The following is a 16,105-nucleotide window of genomic DNA, read 5'->3' as shown; positions in this document are numbered from 1 at the left end:
AAAATAAAATAAATCTTAAATCTTTCAAGTGATCTATTCAAATTATATATTATTAAAATGTAAAATAAGTTGCACATATAACTTAAATAAAAATTTATATTCCTCTTATAAATAATTTGTGATAATAAAGAAATATGTGTATGATAGACAATTATTATTACCTATGGATGAAACTAAAATAAAATCTTAAATCGTTCTTTGATCTATTCAAATTATATATCTTTAAAACCTATAATTAGTTTATATTCCTCTTATAAATAATTTGTGATGAGAAAGAAATATGAGAATAATAGCAAAATATAATTATTTATGGCTGTAAAATATAAATTAATTAACTTTTATTATGTTAACAACTTTTAAGGGTATTTCAGACATTTTGATTTAAAAAGCGGTTTATCAGCACTTATTTGCCAAACACATCAACAACTTTTTTTTTAACTTCAGCACTTTTATCCAAACGCATAACTGCTTATTTTAAAAATAAGTTTCAGCACTTTCAAAAGTATTTTTTTAAAGCTACTTTTATTAAGCTCATCCAAACGAGCCCTAATTATGAAAATGTTCCGTATGGAATGAAAATTATAAAAAAGATTCGTATCGAATAAAGCACGAGGAAATGAAAAATAAAAATTGTTCATTGTTTGTAGACATGAACTATGTTCATTGTCATAAACTAAAAAAGTTGAAGGAGATAACAAAAAAGATTTAATCCATTGCTTTATATACTATTTCGGCTCCATGAACTATTCCATAACCTAAACTTTGATAACTAGACCTAGAATTTAAAGGAATGTTCATGATCATATTATACTCCGTCAAAATATAATTATTCTAATTTATGATGAATTATAATAAAAATTTAGACTTATTCAACAATTTTTGCTTTTGTTCATGTGTAAAAAACTCCATTTTGCTATTTTAGAAAAAAAAAAGTAATAATTACTTAATTTTTTATAGTAAGTTTTTCATTCTTAGGGATTTATATACTACGCGAAATATAATCAAATGTAGAAGATTGCTATTTTAGAAGACAAAAAAAAAAGTAGCAACTAGCTAAATAATACTAGATAAAGAGGATTATATTCACATATAGTGTAGTGCAGAAAATTACAATTTGTTAATGTAGAAAAAAAAATAACAGCTAATTAAGTTTGTAATACTGGATGGGGTGCGTTTATCTACGAAAGAGGTCCAATATACAACATAAATTCAGATATAGTCAACTATAGAAAACTTCAGTTTTCTATTTATAGAAAAACAAGTAGCATCTAATTAAGTTTGTAATTTTGGTATAACTTCATATATAGTCATTTGTAAAATGCTTCAATTCGCTAGTTTAAAAAAAAAAGTAGTAATTAATTAAGTTTGTAATCCTGGATAGGGTGTGTTTCTCTAGAATGAGTACCTATATACTACACGAATTCAGATATAGTTAACGATAGAAAACTTCATTTTTTAATTTTAAAAAAGAAAAATAAGTAGCATCTAATTAAGGTAGCGTTTGGTCATCGATTTCCAAATATTCTTGGCAAATATTATTTGGGTGAAAATTTGAGTGAAATTTCACCATGTGTTTGACCATAGTATTTGGGAAATATATTTCACTTTTTTAGAAAAATATGATTTATACCCATAAGTTTTAAAAATATCAAAATTAACCATAAGTTTGTATTACAAGTCAATTGAATCTTTGTCCATGACGCTAGAGCAATGTGACAATTTTGAGTGAGTGCAACAAGCATCATTTCATACATCGTGAAGTAGATAAAACACATGACTTTGTTATCTTGAGCCGATTATTCATCATTTTCGTCAATAATTGTATTATCATTTCACATTTATCGAGTATTTCATCACTACTTGGAATTAATGTAAAAAATTATGTAATACGACGTAAGCAACAACTATAGAGGATGTTTTTGTAAAAAATAAAAATTTGGGGTAAACTTTCAATTTTTAAAAGATCCTAAATATTGAGATTTGACCCAAATACTAGAAAAAGCTAGTATAAATATTTGCCAAATAATGGCAAAGTGTATCGACAAACACTATTTTCCAAATTTTTTCTCAAATATTATTTGAAAAATCTATAGCCAAACGGACCTAAGTTTGTAATTTTGGTATGACGCGTTTTCCTGTGTCCCTATATACTATACAAATTCAAATATACAAATTCAAATATAGTTATTTGTAGAAAACTTGAATTTGCTATTTTAGAAAAAAAAAACAAGTAACAACTAATTAAATTTATAATCTTATGTACATTTTCGTGTGAATTAGATCCTATATACAACGTGAATACAAATATAGTCAACTGTAGCGAACTCTATTTTGTTATTTTAGAAAAAAACAACAAGTAATAACTAATTAAAGTTTGTAATAAGTAGGGCAAGTTTCTCTACAAATGAAGTCCTATGCGTGAAATCAGATATAGTCAACGATAGTAAACCTCAATTTCTTTTTTTAGAAGAAAACAATTAGCATTTAATTAAGTTTGTAATCTTGGTTGCACACATTTTTCTTGGTATGTGAAAACTCTAATTTGTTTCTCTCAAAAAAAATTAAAAACTAAAACAAATAACAGCTAATTAAGTTTGTCATCCTAAGTAGGACATGTTTCTCTATCAATGAAGTTCTATATACGACGTGAATTTAGATATAATCAGCGTTAGCGAAGTTTAATTCTCTATTTAAAAAAAAATTAAGTAGCATCTAATTAAGTTTGTAATCTTGGTAGCACACGTTTTTCTTATTATGTGGTCCTATATATAACACAAATTCAGATATAATCATTTGTTGAAAACTTCAATTCGCTATTTAGAACAAAAAAAAACAACAAGTAGCAGCTAATTAAATTTGTAACCCTACGTACATTTCCCTGCGAATGAGATCCTATATACGACGTGAATTCAAATATAGTCAATTGTAGCAAACTCTAATTTGCTATTTTAGAAAAAAAAAAAACAAGTAGTAGCTAATTGAAGTTTATAATTCTGGATAAAATGAAGCCTTGTATGCGATATAAATTCAGATGTAGTCAAACTTTAATACATATACCGAACACGATGATGGAATAAAAAAAAAGTTCTAATTTTTTTTGTTTTTTGTATACAACATATAGTACTAATTATATTTATTAGTAGACTAAAAAAAAAAAGGGAAACTTACATAAATATACTATAATAAAAAAATATTTACCATTTATAGCAATAATATTTTTACCTCACTTGATCACTTTTAATTCATTTATAATACAAGCTTAATACATATTACAAAGAATAATTTATTATTCACATATAATACAAATTTTAATGATGAATTTATAATACAATGTAACAATTTTTTTACCAAACAAACATAATATATTTCAAAAAACAATTATAATTCATATATATTGCATACATAATTCACTTTTAATACATATTACAGATTTAATAAAGCATTGCTATAAATAATAATAAACAAAAAGTATCGCTAAAATCAGTAATAACCTAAAATAAGAAAGAGGATATTAATCTAGTAAAATGACCAATTTACCCCTACGCGCACTATCCACGTATCTCATTCCATCTTTATCAAATATCTCTTAAATTTCACAACGAGCCCCTTTACTTCTCCTTCTTTACACAATAAGGCTAAAACCGTCCTTTCACTTCAAAACCACTACCCAACGCTCGTCAAATTACATAAAACACCCTTGAATCATCAGATCTCACCACGTGTCCTCGCCCATTAATCGAACGGCGGGAACTCTTCCTCAAACAAACACAGCGAAAACACAAACGCAAAGAGATAACGAAGAAACATTGACAGCCAATAGAATTGTAACATTTGATTCACATGGATCGATGTCGTGGCATTATATATTTTTTGAAATCCCGCCTAAACTAAAACCGGACTTGAAAATTTTATTTTTTTGGTTTATATTCAATTTATTTTAACATTTGGATGGAAAAAATTTCTTTTGAGTCCCTCACCAAAGCCCCTTCTTATCCTCTCTTCACAACACACACACAATACACAATTCATCTCAAAGGGCAAAAAATATCTCTTTGTTTTTTCTCTCTCAACCCTAGAAGGTAACCCTACGGCGGCGACTCAGCCGAGGAGTACTACTTCTCTGTGGATTTTGAACGGATTGTGAACCGATTCTCACCGGTTTTTGTTGTTTTGTTGCAGTTTTTTTTGTCATCATGAAAGGAGGTAAATCCAAGGGGAAAGCTGATAACAAGTACGTATACGTATTGCTTTTTTTTGTTTTTGTTGTGAATCAATCTGCAAAGTTGATAATGAATGCGTATATCTCTGATTTTTCTGTTGTAAATCAATTAGAGAGCTGATAATAAGTGCGTATATCTGTTTTTTTTGTTCTTCATATTTATTTGGTGTGAACGGAGGTTAATCGAAGGATGAAGCTGATAGAACGTGCGCGCATCTGTTGTTTTGGATTTTTTTTGAAGATTTTTTTGGTGTTTTTAGCTTTTAGATCTATGATTGAGGTGTTTGAGCATGATTTGTTTTTGTTTATGTGATTGTTCTGACGATTTTGGTTGTCTATACAGTTCAAATCTATGATTGAGTCCTGTGTGCATGATATGTTTTGAATGTATGATATATCAATCATTATGGTTATCTACATGGTCAGAATGTACGATAAGGTGTTTGAGCAATGATATGTTTGAATCTGTGCGATTATTTGAGAGAAATCTTGCGGACAATTGATTAGATGTAAGGTGGTTTATTTCTATTTTGAATCGATGTTTTATCATGCTTTGATAAATTATTACAGTTTTAGTTCTACTCTGACTATGGTTGATATATGATAGGTTGTGGTGTGTATATATATTTTTTTTATTCTCAACAAGTGTTGAAGGATTTTGATACGAGCACATCAAGAGTGTATGAATTGATTGAAATTTTTAAGTATTAAAAGTCTGTTGTCATATATGTTTATAATTTCAGCTATTAATCTTTGTGTGGTTATGCTATTTTTAATTTAGAATTTGATGTGATTTTTTCTGGAATATTACATGCTGGTGTAAATGTTTGATAATATTTGTGTTCTATATGCTGGATTTGTTTTGAATTTTGATGTGATTTGTTACTGATTATTTCAGGCTGGGAGTGAAGAAGAGTGCTGCCCAGACTAAAAAAGAGAAGAATGCTGCCAAGGATCCAAACAAGCCTAAGAGGCCAGCAAGTGCTTTCTTCGTTTTCATGTACACATCTGAACTCTGTTCTTAAGATTTATGGTGAGACTCAGCTTCGTAAATCCTGATTTAATAATGTTATTTTCGTGGCTTGGTATATTAAGGGAGGACTTCAGGAAGCAGTACAAGGAAAAGCATCCAGGCAACAAATCTGTTGCTGCTGTGAGTATTTTCTCTTGTCAGACCTAAAGTCGAGACTGATTTTGTACTTGAAACTGGTATTTGATTGAGAGCTGTTTTCTCTTTGATTAATCAATCTGTAGGTTGGCAAAGCTGGTGGTGACAAGTGGAAACACTTGACTGATGCTGTAAGTATCTGTGTTTTAGCTATTCTTAAAATGCTGTTTCAAGGCTTATTGATTTTGCAGTCTTGTTTTAGTCATTGAGTTTTGTTCTATTGATATTGAATTTTGTGTTGTTTGAAATCATGAATACAGGAGAAGGCTCCTTACATTGCCAAGGCTGAGAAACGAAAGGCTGAATATGAGAAGCTAATGGACGCATACAACAGAAAACAGGTGATGAAATAACTGTAAATTGTACATGCTTATCTTTTTTTTCCTGATTGGTTATTTGTGCTAAAGAAACTCCATATCTTCTGCTGTATAGGCTGGTGAGGCTGAGGAAGATGAGGAATCTGACAAGTCAAAGTCTGAGGTTGATGAGGAAGATGGAAGCGACGAGGTTTGTAATGGGCAATGATCAATATCTTGTTTTGTCTGTTTTACTTTAGGTCCTTTATTGATGATTTTACTTTGATTAACACAGGAAGAAGAGGATGATGACTGAAGTGCTTAATGGGAGGGAGTAAATTGGTGGGGAATCTGTGTAATACCTTAGATATTTCTCTATATGATGACTCCTTACTTTTCCCCGTTAAATACTTGCTCTTTTTTTTAGTTTATTTTGGGGTTTCTTAGGTATGGGAAAAAGATGAATTAGATGAGAGCTATCTTTAAAGCTCAGTGGCTTATGTACTTTTTATTCTGATGCTGGTGTTGCTTAATGATAATGCAACTTTTTAGGCAATCTGTCTTTCTTTTTCTATATTTGTGTAGAGCTTATTGTTTGTTTCTATTAGAACGCTCTCTGGTCCCAATATATGTTTCTACGGAATATGCTGTGGTTGGACCATATATCATCATATCAATACTTGGATCTATATTTGTTTATTATACATTTGGATAAAGATTTGTTATTAGCATTCAAGTTTTCTTTATCCACCTTTTCGGCAAGTGTGGAAAACGTTGCGTAGTTCTCTCTTTAATAACGAAGTTTTGATGATGTAATGTAATTTTCTTTCTAGAGAATTGGATACCCACACACAGTATTCTGTGTGTTCTTTTTGCGATAGAGTATTTTTTATACTTATCTTTATTGATTAATATATAAATGATTATATTTTTGTACGGAATAACGTGGGTCCTACAGAATAATGTTTTGATCATGAAATCGAAAACAGATCCCTTTTTTTAATCTTGTAGGTGGCGTTGAGAATTTCAGGTCCAGCACATTCTGTCTGCCATTAAGTCACTTTTTGCCCATACACTTTTGAGTTTTGAAAATTTGAGTTCTTAAAGCTGTTTAGAAATGTATTACTATATATTTGAATTATTTTGGCATATGGGTTGAAGTTCAACAACCCGTAAGCTGGTTTGAGTCTGTTTTTGAGATTATTAGATTTCAAAAATCTAATTAAAATTCAATTGTCATTTTTTTGAAGTTCAACATGCAAAAGCTGTTTTAGGTTTTCATTTTCATTCTCGTTACTATGTTTATAATTAGGTGATTTGTATATAAACTGGTCAGCTTTGAAAAGAATCTTCTGCCCATAAAATAGAAGAGTGACTCCCTCCGTTTCACGAAGAATAATTTAATTTGACTTGACACAGAGCTTTAATAGAAGAGTGACTCCCTCCATTTCACAAAGAATAATCTAATTAACTTGATATGGAATTTAAGAAATTATTTTTTTTAAAATCTTGTGGTCCTAAAATTAAAGTTAAATATATAAAATTATTTTTTAATTTTGTGACTTTCAATATTGCCACGTGAAAGCCCAAATTAAAAAATTACTTTTTTTAAAATATACTATAAAGAAAAGAAGAGTCCAGAACCTAAAAGGTATAAAATATTAACAAAAATTCCAAAACGGTATGTAAAATTTTATATTAACCAAAACGGCAAAATACTACAACGATTTTGTTTATTTTACCATTTTGATTAATATAAAATTTTATATACCGTTTTAAAATTTTTATTAATATTTTATAACCTTTAAACTTCAGACTCAACAAAAGAAGGTCATTCTCTTTCGAATTAAGAAAATATATTTAAAGTATGGATATATGATATTGTTGTGGTAAATTGTCCATCATTATGAAAATTGCAACTACTGGGAGAGAGAGTTCTCACTGGGTTAGTTGGTTCCTGGTAGATATAGTTTCATTTCTTGTTGTTCAAAATCCCATCATTAAATAATAGCATACCTAATCTAATCTCATTAATACTACAATTTTATAATGCAATAAGTAGGGTTTGAATATCAAGAAATAGTGCCTCGTCTTATTAATGACTCTTTCCATTTAAAAATAATTAAATTATACCGGTATTTCACGCTCTTTAAGAAAAAAAGATTAAGATATAAATTAGTCATATTTTTTTATTTTTAATAATTATTATATTAAATTTATAATTAAAATAACCAAATATTAATTAATAACTAACTAATGAAGGTAAACTTGTAAGAACGTTCTAAAAGTACTTTTAAAAATTAAACAATTAATTAATTTGAAAAATAAAAAATATTTCAACAATTCAATATGAAATAGAGAGTGTACTTTTTTTTTTCTTGGCATTCTTATTATAAATAGTTAATTCATAAGAAGTTCATATCATAAAGTTAATGCATAAATTAAAATATTCTTTCTACTCCCTCGGTCTACTATTATACCGTTAATAGTTAATAAGTCTTAAGAATAAATATTTTAACCAACCGAGAAAAATTAATAAATAATTAATATTCATTTTAATTATTTCATACGTTGATTAATTGCTCTTATCATTTCATTATTCTACAAAATATAATTTTGGAAAAGAAATTTCTAAAGAAACATTAAAATAGTACTAAATTAGTTTTAATTAATTTTTGAACTTATATTAACATCAGAAGATGAAATAAAGGCTAGAACCAATTTATTTGGGTCTGGCTCGGGTTTTCCCGGTTCCGAACCGTCTATAAACCATTAATTTTCCGGTGAGGGGAAAAAACTCCGGCAAGAAAATGGCAGCTGCCGGAAAATGCTTCCTTGTAACTGGCCCTGCTGTATGCTCTCTCTCTCTCTTCCCTTTTCTATCTTCATTTTTGCCCATTTCCAATTCACTAACTCTTCTTTGTGTAGAAAAAATCTGACATTGATTGATCATTTTTTTTCTTCAGGGTATTGGTAAGACAACGTTGATAGTCAGAGTACTTGAAACTCTCAGAAATTCAAATCCTAATTTGAAAGTTCAAGGGTTCTACACTCGTATGTATAATCTCTCTGTATCCCTTCTACATTATTCTGGTCTATTTGGGGCATGTGTGGAGCTAGGTAGGGTTGAGGGGTTTATCGAAATGACCTTAGGCAGAATTACACTGTTTATACATGATTAAAATTACTTTTTTGTTGAACCCTTTTGGTCTTTTTGTGTGTTTACTTCATATTTTGAGCCCTTGATGAAAATGCTGATTCTGCAGCTGATTTGGGAGATACCTAAGTTCTTTAGTTGCTTTAGTCTATTGAGTATATGCAAATTATCAATTTTGAAAGAATCTCAGAAACGATAAGCTTTAAATGCTGGCTTGGATTTGTGGAAGTTCTAATTTCTTTATCTGATTTTGGTGAAGGTGAGATTAGAGAAGGAACTGAGAGGATTGGATTTGAGGTTGTGACGCTTGATGGACGTACAGGGCTTCTTGCTTCTAACAAAATCTCGAGGTAAAGCTTTCTTCTTTTTCTCTACTTGTTTTGGTATTTTAACTTTTGAATGGATTGGTAAACAACCATTTGAGCTCAATAGACGATAGGTTTTTTCTTGAGTAAAAGCATTTGCAAGAGAAGTGGCTGGATGTAAGAAATGCTTGATTAAATGTGTTCGGATATTCAAAGCAAATAAGCGCTATGGTTAGTATGGGAAAAGATTGGTGCTGTTTTCTGAGGTTTAAGTATGAACGGCCAAGAGCACCATCACTAGAAGGTGATCATGTTCTTGCATAACAAAACAATGACAACAAATGGGTATAAGAATCATTAGGAGAAGATTGTCAATGATTCCTACCATTATAGCCCTTGTTATTTGAGCCTTCCACCATTTGAACCTTGGATGATGGATTGTTAGAAGAAAAGTTGTGAGAGTATACAGATAGTTCTTTTTGAGTAAGAGTATTTAGCTAATAGGCAGTTTCAGGAGAGAAGTATTCCAAGGTAGTTGTTCTGATATGTGCTTAGTCAGTTACTCCCTCTGTCCCTATTTACTTGTCCATATTTCCTTTTATATCTGTCCCTATTTACTTGTCCATTTTAACAAATCAAGAAAGGACAACAATTTTTTTCCTAATATGCCCTTATTTAATTCTAGAAAATTTCTAGTACTACTAAATTGTAATTCATGCTTTTTGGAACCAAAAAATACATTTATTATACTTGGGGATATGCATAATCTTTTAAGTTAAGGATAAAATTGTAACTAACCTATGATGATAATTGGTGCCTTAATATGTGTGCCACTTCTAAAGTGGACAACTAAATAGGGACAAAGGGAGTAGCATAGAGGCTGCCAGATTACGCATGATGGCTGGATCAATGGCATTAAGCCCGGAACAGAAGTGTGAGAAGAGAGGGCTGATCCTTTCATAATTTAGAGTCGCACATCTTCTGTGACTGGTTTTCAATCCTTTGAAGGTTTCACAGGCAAGTCAACAACAAGGGTTGAGAGACTAGTAGTAATCCAGTCAAGGGTGATAATGCTGTACTGAATCCATAAATATTCATTGTAAGTGGGTGATAGACATCAGGGCATGAAATGGGATCATCCACCAAGAAGATGAGGTATTGACTTTTTAGTATAGTGAAAAGAAATGATGTAATACCTTTTCAGTATGATGTGAAAAGCTTTTAGTGAGGTAGTTTGGGTTGGTAAATTCAATCGATAAAATCCTTTGATGTTGGAAAGTTGTGCAAAGACAAGGGAAGATTGTGGGGAGTGCACTCAGTAGAGGAGGTAGTTTGGGTTGGTAAATTCAATTGATAAAAGCCTTTGATGTTGGAAAGTTGTGCAAAAGACAAGGGACGATTGTGGGGAGTGCACTCAGTAGAGGAAGAAATAAAGAACCCTTGGTTTTGAGACTTTGAAATATAATGTGTCTTTAGCAGTTTCTTCTGATGAATTAATAATTTAGTGATGTGGGTAAAAACCATATTAAAAAAACTAAAAAGTATAGAAGAAAAATGGAGAACCTAGACAAGGATATGGTGTCTTAAGGACACCTATTAACATGAATCTCATCGGTGTCCAAAAGTTAATAAAACATTGAAGGCATACTCTAATTTGTACAAAGCCATAATTCAGCCCTCTAGAAGCTCTTATATTCCTGCACTCAAGGGTGTAGCTAGTAGCCAATGAAGTGAGTGCAAAGCTCTCACATTCCATGTGCGGAATCCTTGATGGATAAGTTACTCGATACTTGCGCTAGTGGGGAGTAGAAGGTATCCGGTGGAATAGTCGAGGTCCTTGCAAATTGGTCCAAACAACACCACTATAAGAACTAACAAATAAGCTCTCATATTCCTTTGTCTTTGTATACACATAGGTATTAGGATGCTACTTTCCAAGCTCTACATCTGCTTCTTCTCTTTCTGAATGTTCGAGAGTTCATTGCGTCCTTCCTTTCTGTTAAAGTCCTTAAAGCATTTACTCCGACCCCTCAATACCTACTAATGGCGGATGTGGCTACAGTTGATTTAGCATGTGAAATTTTGTGTCCGTAATTTTTATTCCAGGAGAATTCTATTTGAAGTGCTTCAACTTTTAGGCTACACTTGTAAGTGTGAGTATGAGGAACATGTAATATGTCAAGATACTTGATAGTGTACCCTTGGAGTGAGTGTGTAGTTTCCAATGTTTGGCTGATCGAAATATTTTTGAAAACATTTTCTCTAGGAAAACAAGTTCCTTAAAATGAGGAAAATGATTTCCCTAATGGAAGTTGGGTAAACTAGTTCCATAAATGACATTCCATGCTAATTATCTCCTCCCATCTACCCAATGCTCCAACTCAGGGGCGGAGCTACAGCTAACGAAGGGTGTGCAAGTGAACACCCTTCGTCGGAAAGTTATACTGTAACTACGAGACAAATTTACGATATTTTTAATATATATTTATGTTTGCACACACTTGAGTAATTATAGGAGTGGCTAAATGGTAAAATGAGTGCTGGAAGTGCGAAGCGGAAGGTTGAGGGTTCGATTCTTGGTCCCTTCAAGTGTTTTTAAACATTTTTGTTAGTCAAAATTCACATCAAGGAGTACTTTTTAAAATTATGCACACTCTTTATAAAATGGCTGGCTCCGCTACTGCTCCAACTCCCACTCCTTGACCATCCCACCCTGCCACCCTCAACTCCTCCCTTACACCATGTCCCCATCCCACCCATAGTGTTTTGCTAGATTAAATATAGATGCTCTTGGAATGTTTTTTTTTGCTTACTTACCAAACACTAGAAAATACGTAAGAAAGCCACTTGTTTTCCAAGAAAATATTTTCCGTTGTGCCAAACATATCCTTGATCAAGACTTTCGCAACCATTTTGGTCAAATACCTTTTTTTACCCCTCTAGTCTCATCCCATTCTTTCAATCACAATATTCTAGACTGTAGGGACCCTGTTTGATGCTCCTAGTGGTAGCCGTAGATAAGCGTTTGGAAGTGCTCTTATCCTGTGGTTGAACACATGTGCTAAGTGTAAGTGCTAACTGCTTAATGTTATCAACTCCTCTCATTCTTACAATATCACACATCTTTAGGTTGATTTTTCATCCTTGAAACTACCTGTAACCACATTAGGACCTGTCTCAGGTAGGATAAATAGAGTGCCTCGGCAGTACAAATTTACAAACCATCAGGGTATTATCTGCGAACAAGAGATGGAAGCCAACTTATCATTACTCTTTGCACTCGCCGTGTAGAACTCAATGAACCTTCTGCCACCACTCTGTCCGTTTTCAAATGAACAACAAGAGATATACTGAGTCCCTTCCTCTACCTTCTGCACATGGGCTACTCAACAGGACTGAGAACCTCACCTTCAATATACAAAACTTTATTTACTATTATCGAAAGTCCAAAGCCATCTTTAACATCACAAAATTCCAGAAATTCTAGTTAACGTGATCGTTGACATTGTGAAGATGTTATTTGCATAGTAAACGTGATTCCCCCTGTTTTCTTTTGGTACTTGTTCTAGAAAGCTTTTCCCCATCAAGTTATCTGGAAATGCATTTCTCTGGGAAAATGATATTTATACCCTCATTAATTATGTCTCAATGTATTTCTTATTCTTTCTGCTGGTGAAAGAGATCCAACTTTTGATATTATTTTTTGAGGATATATCTCTTTGATATTTGCAATTTGCATATACTGCAAGAAGAAGAAATTCTTGCCCGTTGTCACATAATTCCACGAGAATTTTATGAATGGAGAGTACTAATGTGATGGAGTATCTGGTGAAAGATGTGAAATTTTAATAGTATCTGTTGTTTTTAGTTGTGGGAGAAATGAGAAGACTGAATAATTAGTTGTTTATTTTCCAGTTCAATTTCTCTCTGGTGAAAGATGTGAAATTTTATTCAAGTCGATAGTTCCTGATAACGTCCTCCTCAAGATCCTCTTTGGATCATAATATACAGCAGACATGATTATGGTTGAGTTATTTTCTGTGAAGTGATACAAAAATTGTCAAAAGCTATAGCCTTGTGAATTTAGGTTGTTTTTAGTTTGGTCAAGCTATATGTTTAAATTATCTGACTATGTTCCGATCAATAATTGCATGATTTTGGTTTTATGCTTTCATTTTTGCTGAAGCATTTTTAACCATGCAGCGCGCAGTCTCTTAGATGGCCCACCGTGGGAAGATACAGGGTAGATGTTGCATCATTTGAGTCGTTGGCATTACAAGAGTTGCAGGTCGGTTGAGTTCTTTCTGCAGGATTTTAGTGGCTCATATCCTGACATTGTTGTACTTCACTTTGAGCGGTAACTTTGACTTTGTTCAGGGCTCTTCTTTAATAACTAATCATGATTGCAAATTATATAACATTCAATTTGTCTCATCATTACTTTAGCACATAAACAAAAGAATTTCTGATCCGTAATATATTGTATATTTCCATTTGATGGTTCATAATTTTGTTAGGTAAGGGAAGATACCGATCTCTTCATCATCGATGAAATTGGGAAGATGGAGCTCTACAGTTCCTTATTCTTTCCAGCTGTACTTAAGGTCCTTCAATCTAATATCCCACTATTGGCTTCTATCCCCATTACAAAAGTAGGCCGAGATATACCTGGAGGTATTTCCCTATATCTATGTATTTGTTGCAAATGATTACTTAGAGCTGAGATTAGCTTGCCAGTTGATCTATGTTCATCTGTTGAAAAAGTGAGATAATAGTGTGACGCGTCTTCATTACTCTCGACAAACTCCCCTCTATTTGTATGTTTTGCGTTTTTGCAAGTCTGGACCTTAATTTTGTTGTGATCACACCAATAATCCTACATGCCAAATCCAATTCAATTACATCGGCAGTCAAGTATCTATGTACTAGGGATTTGTTGAAGAAATATTTTCTAATGTAGAATGGTATATGGGCCATATAGATTCTATACAAGGGTTTAGAGTAATACTCCCTCCATTCCAATTTATGTGGTACTGTTTGTTTCGACACAAAGTTTAAGAAAAAAAAAAGAAGACTTTTGAAATATGTGGTCTAAAACACTCCTTGACCATTTCTGTGGCTATAAATCATTTCATCAATAGTATAGTGAGAATTTTAAAGTTAAATTGTTTTTAATTATAAAAAGTGACATTTTTTGGAACGGACTAAAAAGGAAAGAGTGTCTCATAAAATCGGGACATATGAAGTACTAAGTTGCTCTGACTTGGTGCGGGTATTCTATAAATGTGCGGATCTAGAGGTAGAATCCTTCATGATCTAAGTTTTAAGATTTGGAAACAACCTGTCTACCTCCAAGAGGGGTAGAGGAAAGGTTTGGGTACTTTCTACCCTCTCCAGACCCCACTTTGTGGGATTCACTGGGTATGGTGTTGGTAGGGATCCAAGTGTCAAGTAATACGGATATGGGTGTGGGGACTCACTAGCTATAAAAATATGCCTACATTATGAGACGTTATGTGGAAAACTTATATGTAGCTTTTATAATGCAGTAAGTCAATCTTTTATTCTCAAGTTGTAGGTAGCCATCTAGAAATCTACAGTAGCTTTTATCTTGAGAAATTAAAAATGCCAAATCATGACTCTAAATTTTTCTTAGTTTGTGCCTTTGTGGTCGAAGTACCTAATGTTGATTGACCAGATTTGTACGTATCCCACACCAATACTAGTTTCAGTGTCGGGTCAACATGGGTGTGGACACGTGGCAACACAAATGAAGATTTTGCCCAGTTAGGTAGTAATATGACGTTTTGCAGAAAATGCTTATCGAACTTCTTTTACTGTTTATCTTTGTTAAAGCTGGAAGCAAATGATGAAAACTCCGAATCTATGTTTGCTATTTCTATGTAAGCTATCCTGACCATTTTGCATAATCAACTTATCACGTCTGTTTTCTTGGGCATTTTTCACAAATCTTCTATATTGTTATTTTGTTGTCTTTTAATCCCTGCTTTTGACCTCCGAACTTTCACTGTTTACTCGAGTTTAGAACTTATAAACCAACATTCTTGTACTTATCAAAGAAAGAATAAACCAACATGGTTTTTGATTTTGCAGTTGCGAGGATGAAGAATCATCCAGGAGCTAGAGTTTTTACACTTGATGCAAATAACAGGGATGCGATGAGAGAACAAATATGCTCCATGTTAGCAGATGTGCTGCAAAAGCCTTAGACATCGAAGAGCATACTCTTCCAGCTAATGTTGTAATTGCTCCTCCTGGTAAATCATTAATCTTCCAGTAACTTACCTTCATTATTTTGTTCTTCGGAGATACACTATTCAAGAAGACAAGTCCCCTGAAAATCTCCAAAACACTTTGAAGACCACTTGGTGGCGTAGAACAATTGCTGAGAGAGGAATTTCGAAGACGAGAGAGAAAAAATGGAGCGATGTTTTTCTATAACGCGTTGCTGGTCAATTCTAACTAGTCTCAATCTAACTTTTCTGAAGCTTCCTTTAATTTATTTTCTGTGTTAGTATGGTGTACTGAAAGAAGACAGTGTGCTGTTTAATTATATAGATTGTGAAAAACTGATCCAGTCCTTCATTGAACTCCGTGCATAGCGGAAGTTTAGTATGTCAGACTACTTTTTTTTTTAAAAAACATTTGTTGTATTGAGTTCCTCCAATCATGGTTGGAAACTTGTAGCCTTCTTCGACCGCCTTGACAACCTTGATGGTTAGAAGATGACTTGAAGGACTGAAAAAGAAAGAAACAACAATAACAACATTAGCAATTTGTATTACGTCAAACTTGGTTAAATTTTAAATTTAACTCTTTTTGGCTAACAAATATAGTACCATTCTCTTTGTGGATTCTAGTCATCAAACCTTAATTTTGCATGCCACTTTATATTATATTGAGATCTCTCCACTTTTAGTAAGAGGTTTCAAATTGAAG

General features: G+C 32.4%; 2 protein-coding genes across 2 annotated transcripts; both read left to right on the top strand.

Moving 5' to 3' along the window:
* The first annotated feature begins 3,923 nt into the window (after positions 1–3,923).
* LOC107015274 (HMG1/2-like protein) lies at positions 3,924–6,257 on the top strand. The gene is made up of 8 exons (XM_015215492.2): positions 3,924–4,079; positions 4,180–4,231; positions 5,118–5,219; positions 5,315–5,372; positions 5,474–5,518; positions 5,648–5,728; positions 5,820–5,894; positions 5,979–6,257. The coding sequence occupies exons 2-8, from the start codon at positions 4,194–4,196 to the stop codon at positions 5,997–5,999; spliced, it is 420 nt and encodes a 139-aa protein (XP_015070978.1). The 5' UTR covers positions 3,924–4,079; positions 4,180–4,193; the 3' UTR covers positions 6,000–6,257.
* A 2,123-nt stretch (positions 6,258–8,380) lies between these two features.
* LOC107012704 (nucleoside-triphosphatase THEP1) lies at positions 8,381–15,950 on the top strand. Its single transcript, XM_015212610.2, has 6 exons — positions 8,381–8,535; positions 8,650–8,737; positions 9,100–9,190; positions 13,349–13,433; positions 13,663–13,819; positions 15,260–15,950. Exons 1-6 carry the CDS (start codon positions 8,494–8,496, stop codon positions 15,373–15,375), a joined length of 579 nt encoding a protein of 192 aa, XP_015068096.1. The 5' UTR covers positions 8,381–8,493; the 3' UTR covers positions 15,376–15,950.
* Positions 15,951–16,105: the final 155 nt, after the last annotated feature.

The sequence above is a fragment of the Solanum pennellii genome, chromosome 3 (genome assembly GCF_001406875.1).
Source record: "Solanum pennellii chromosome 3, SPENNV200".
NCBI classification, from domain to species: domain Eukaryota; kingdom Viridiplantae; phylum Streptophyta; class Magnoliopsida; order Solanales; family Solanaceae; genus Solanum; species Solanum pennellii.
This window is presented reverse-complemented; position numbering and strand designations above follow the sequence as displayed.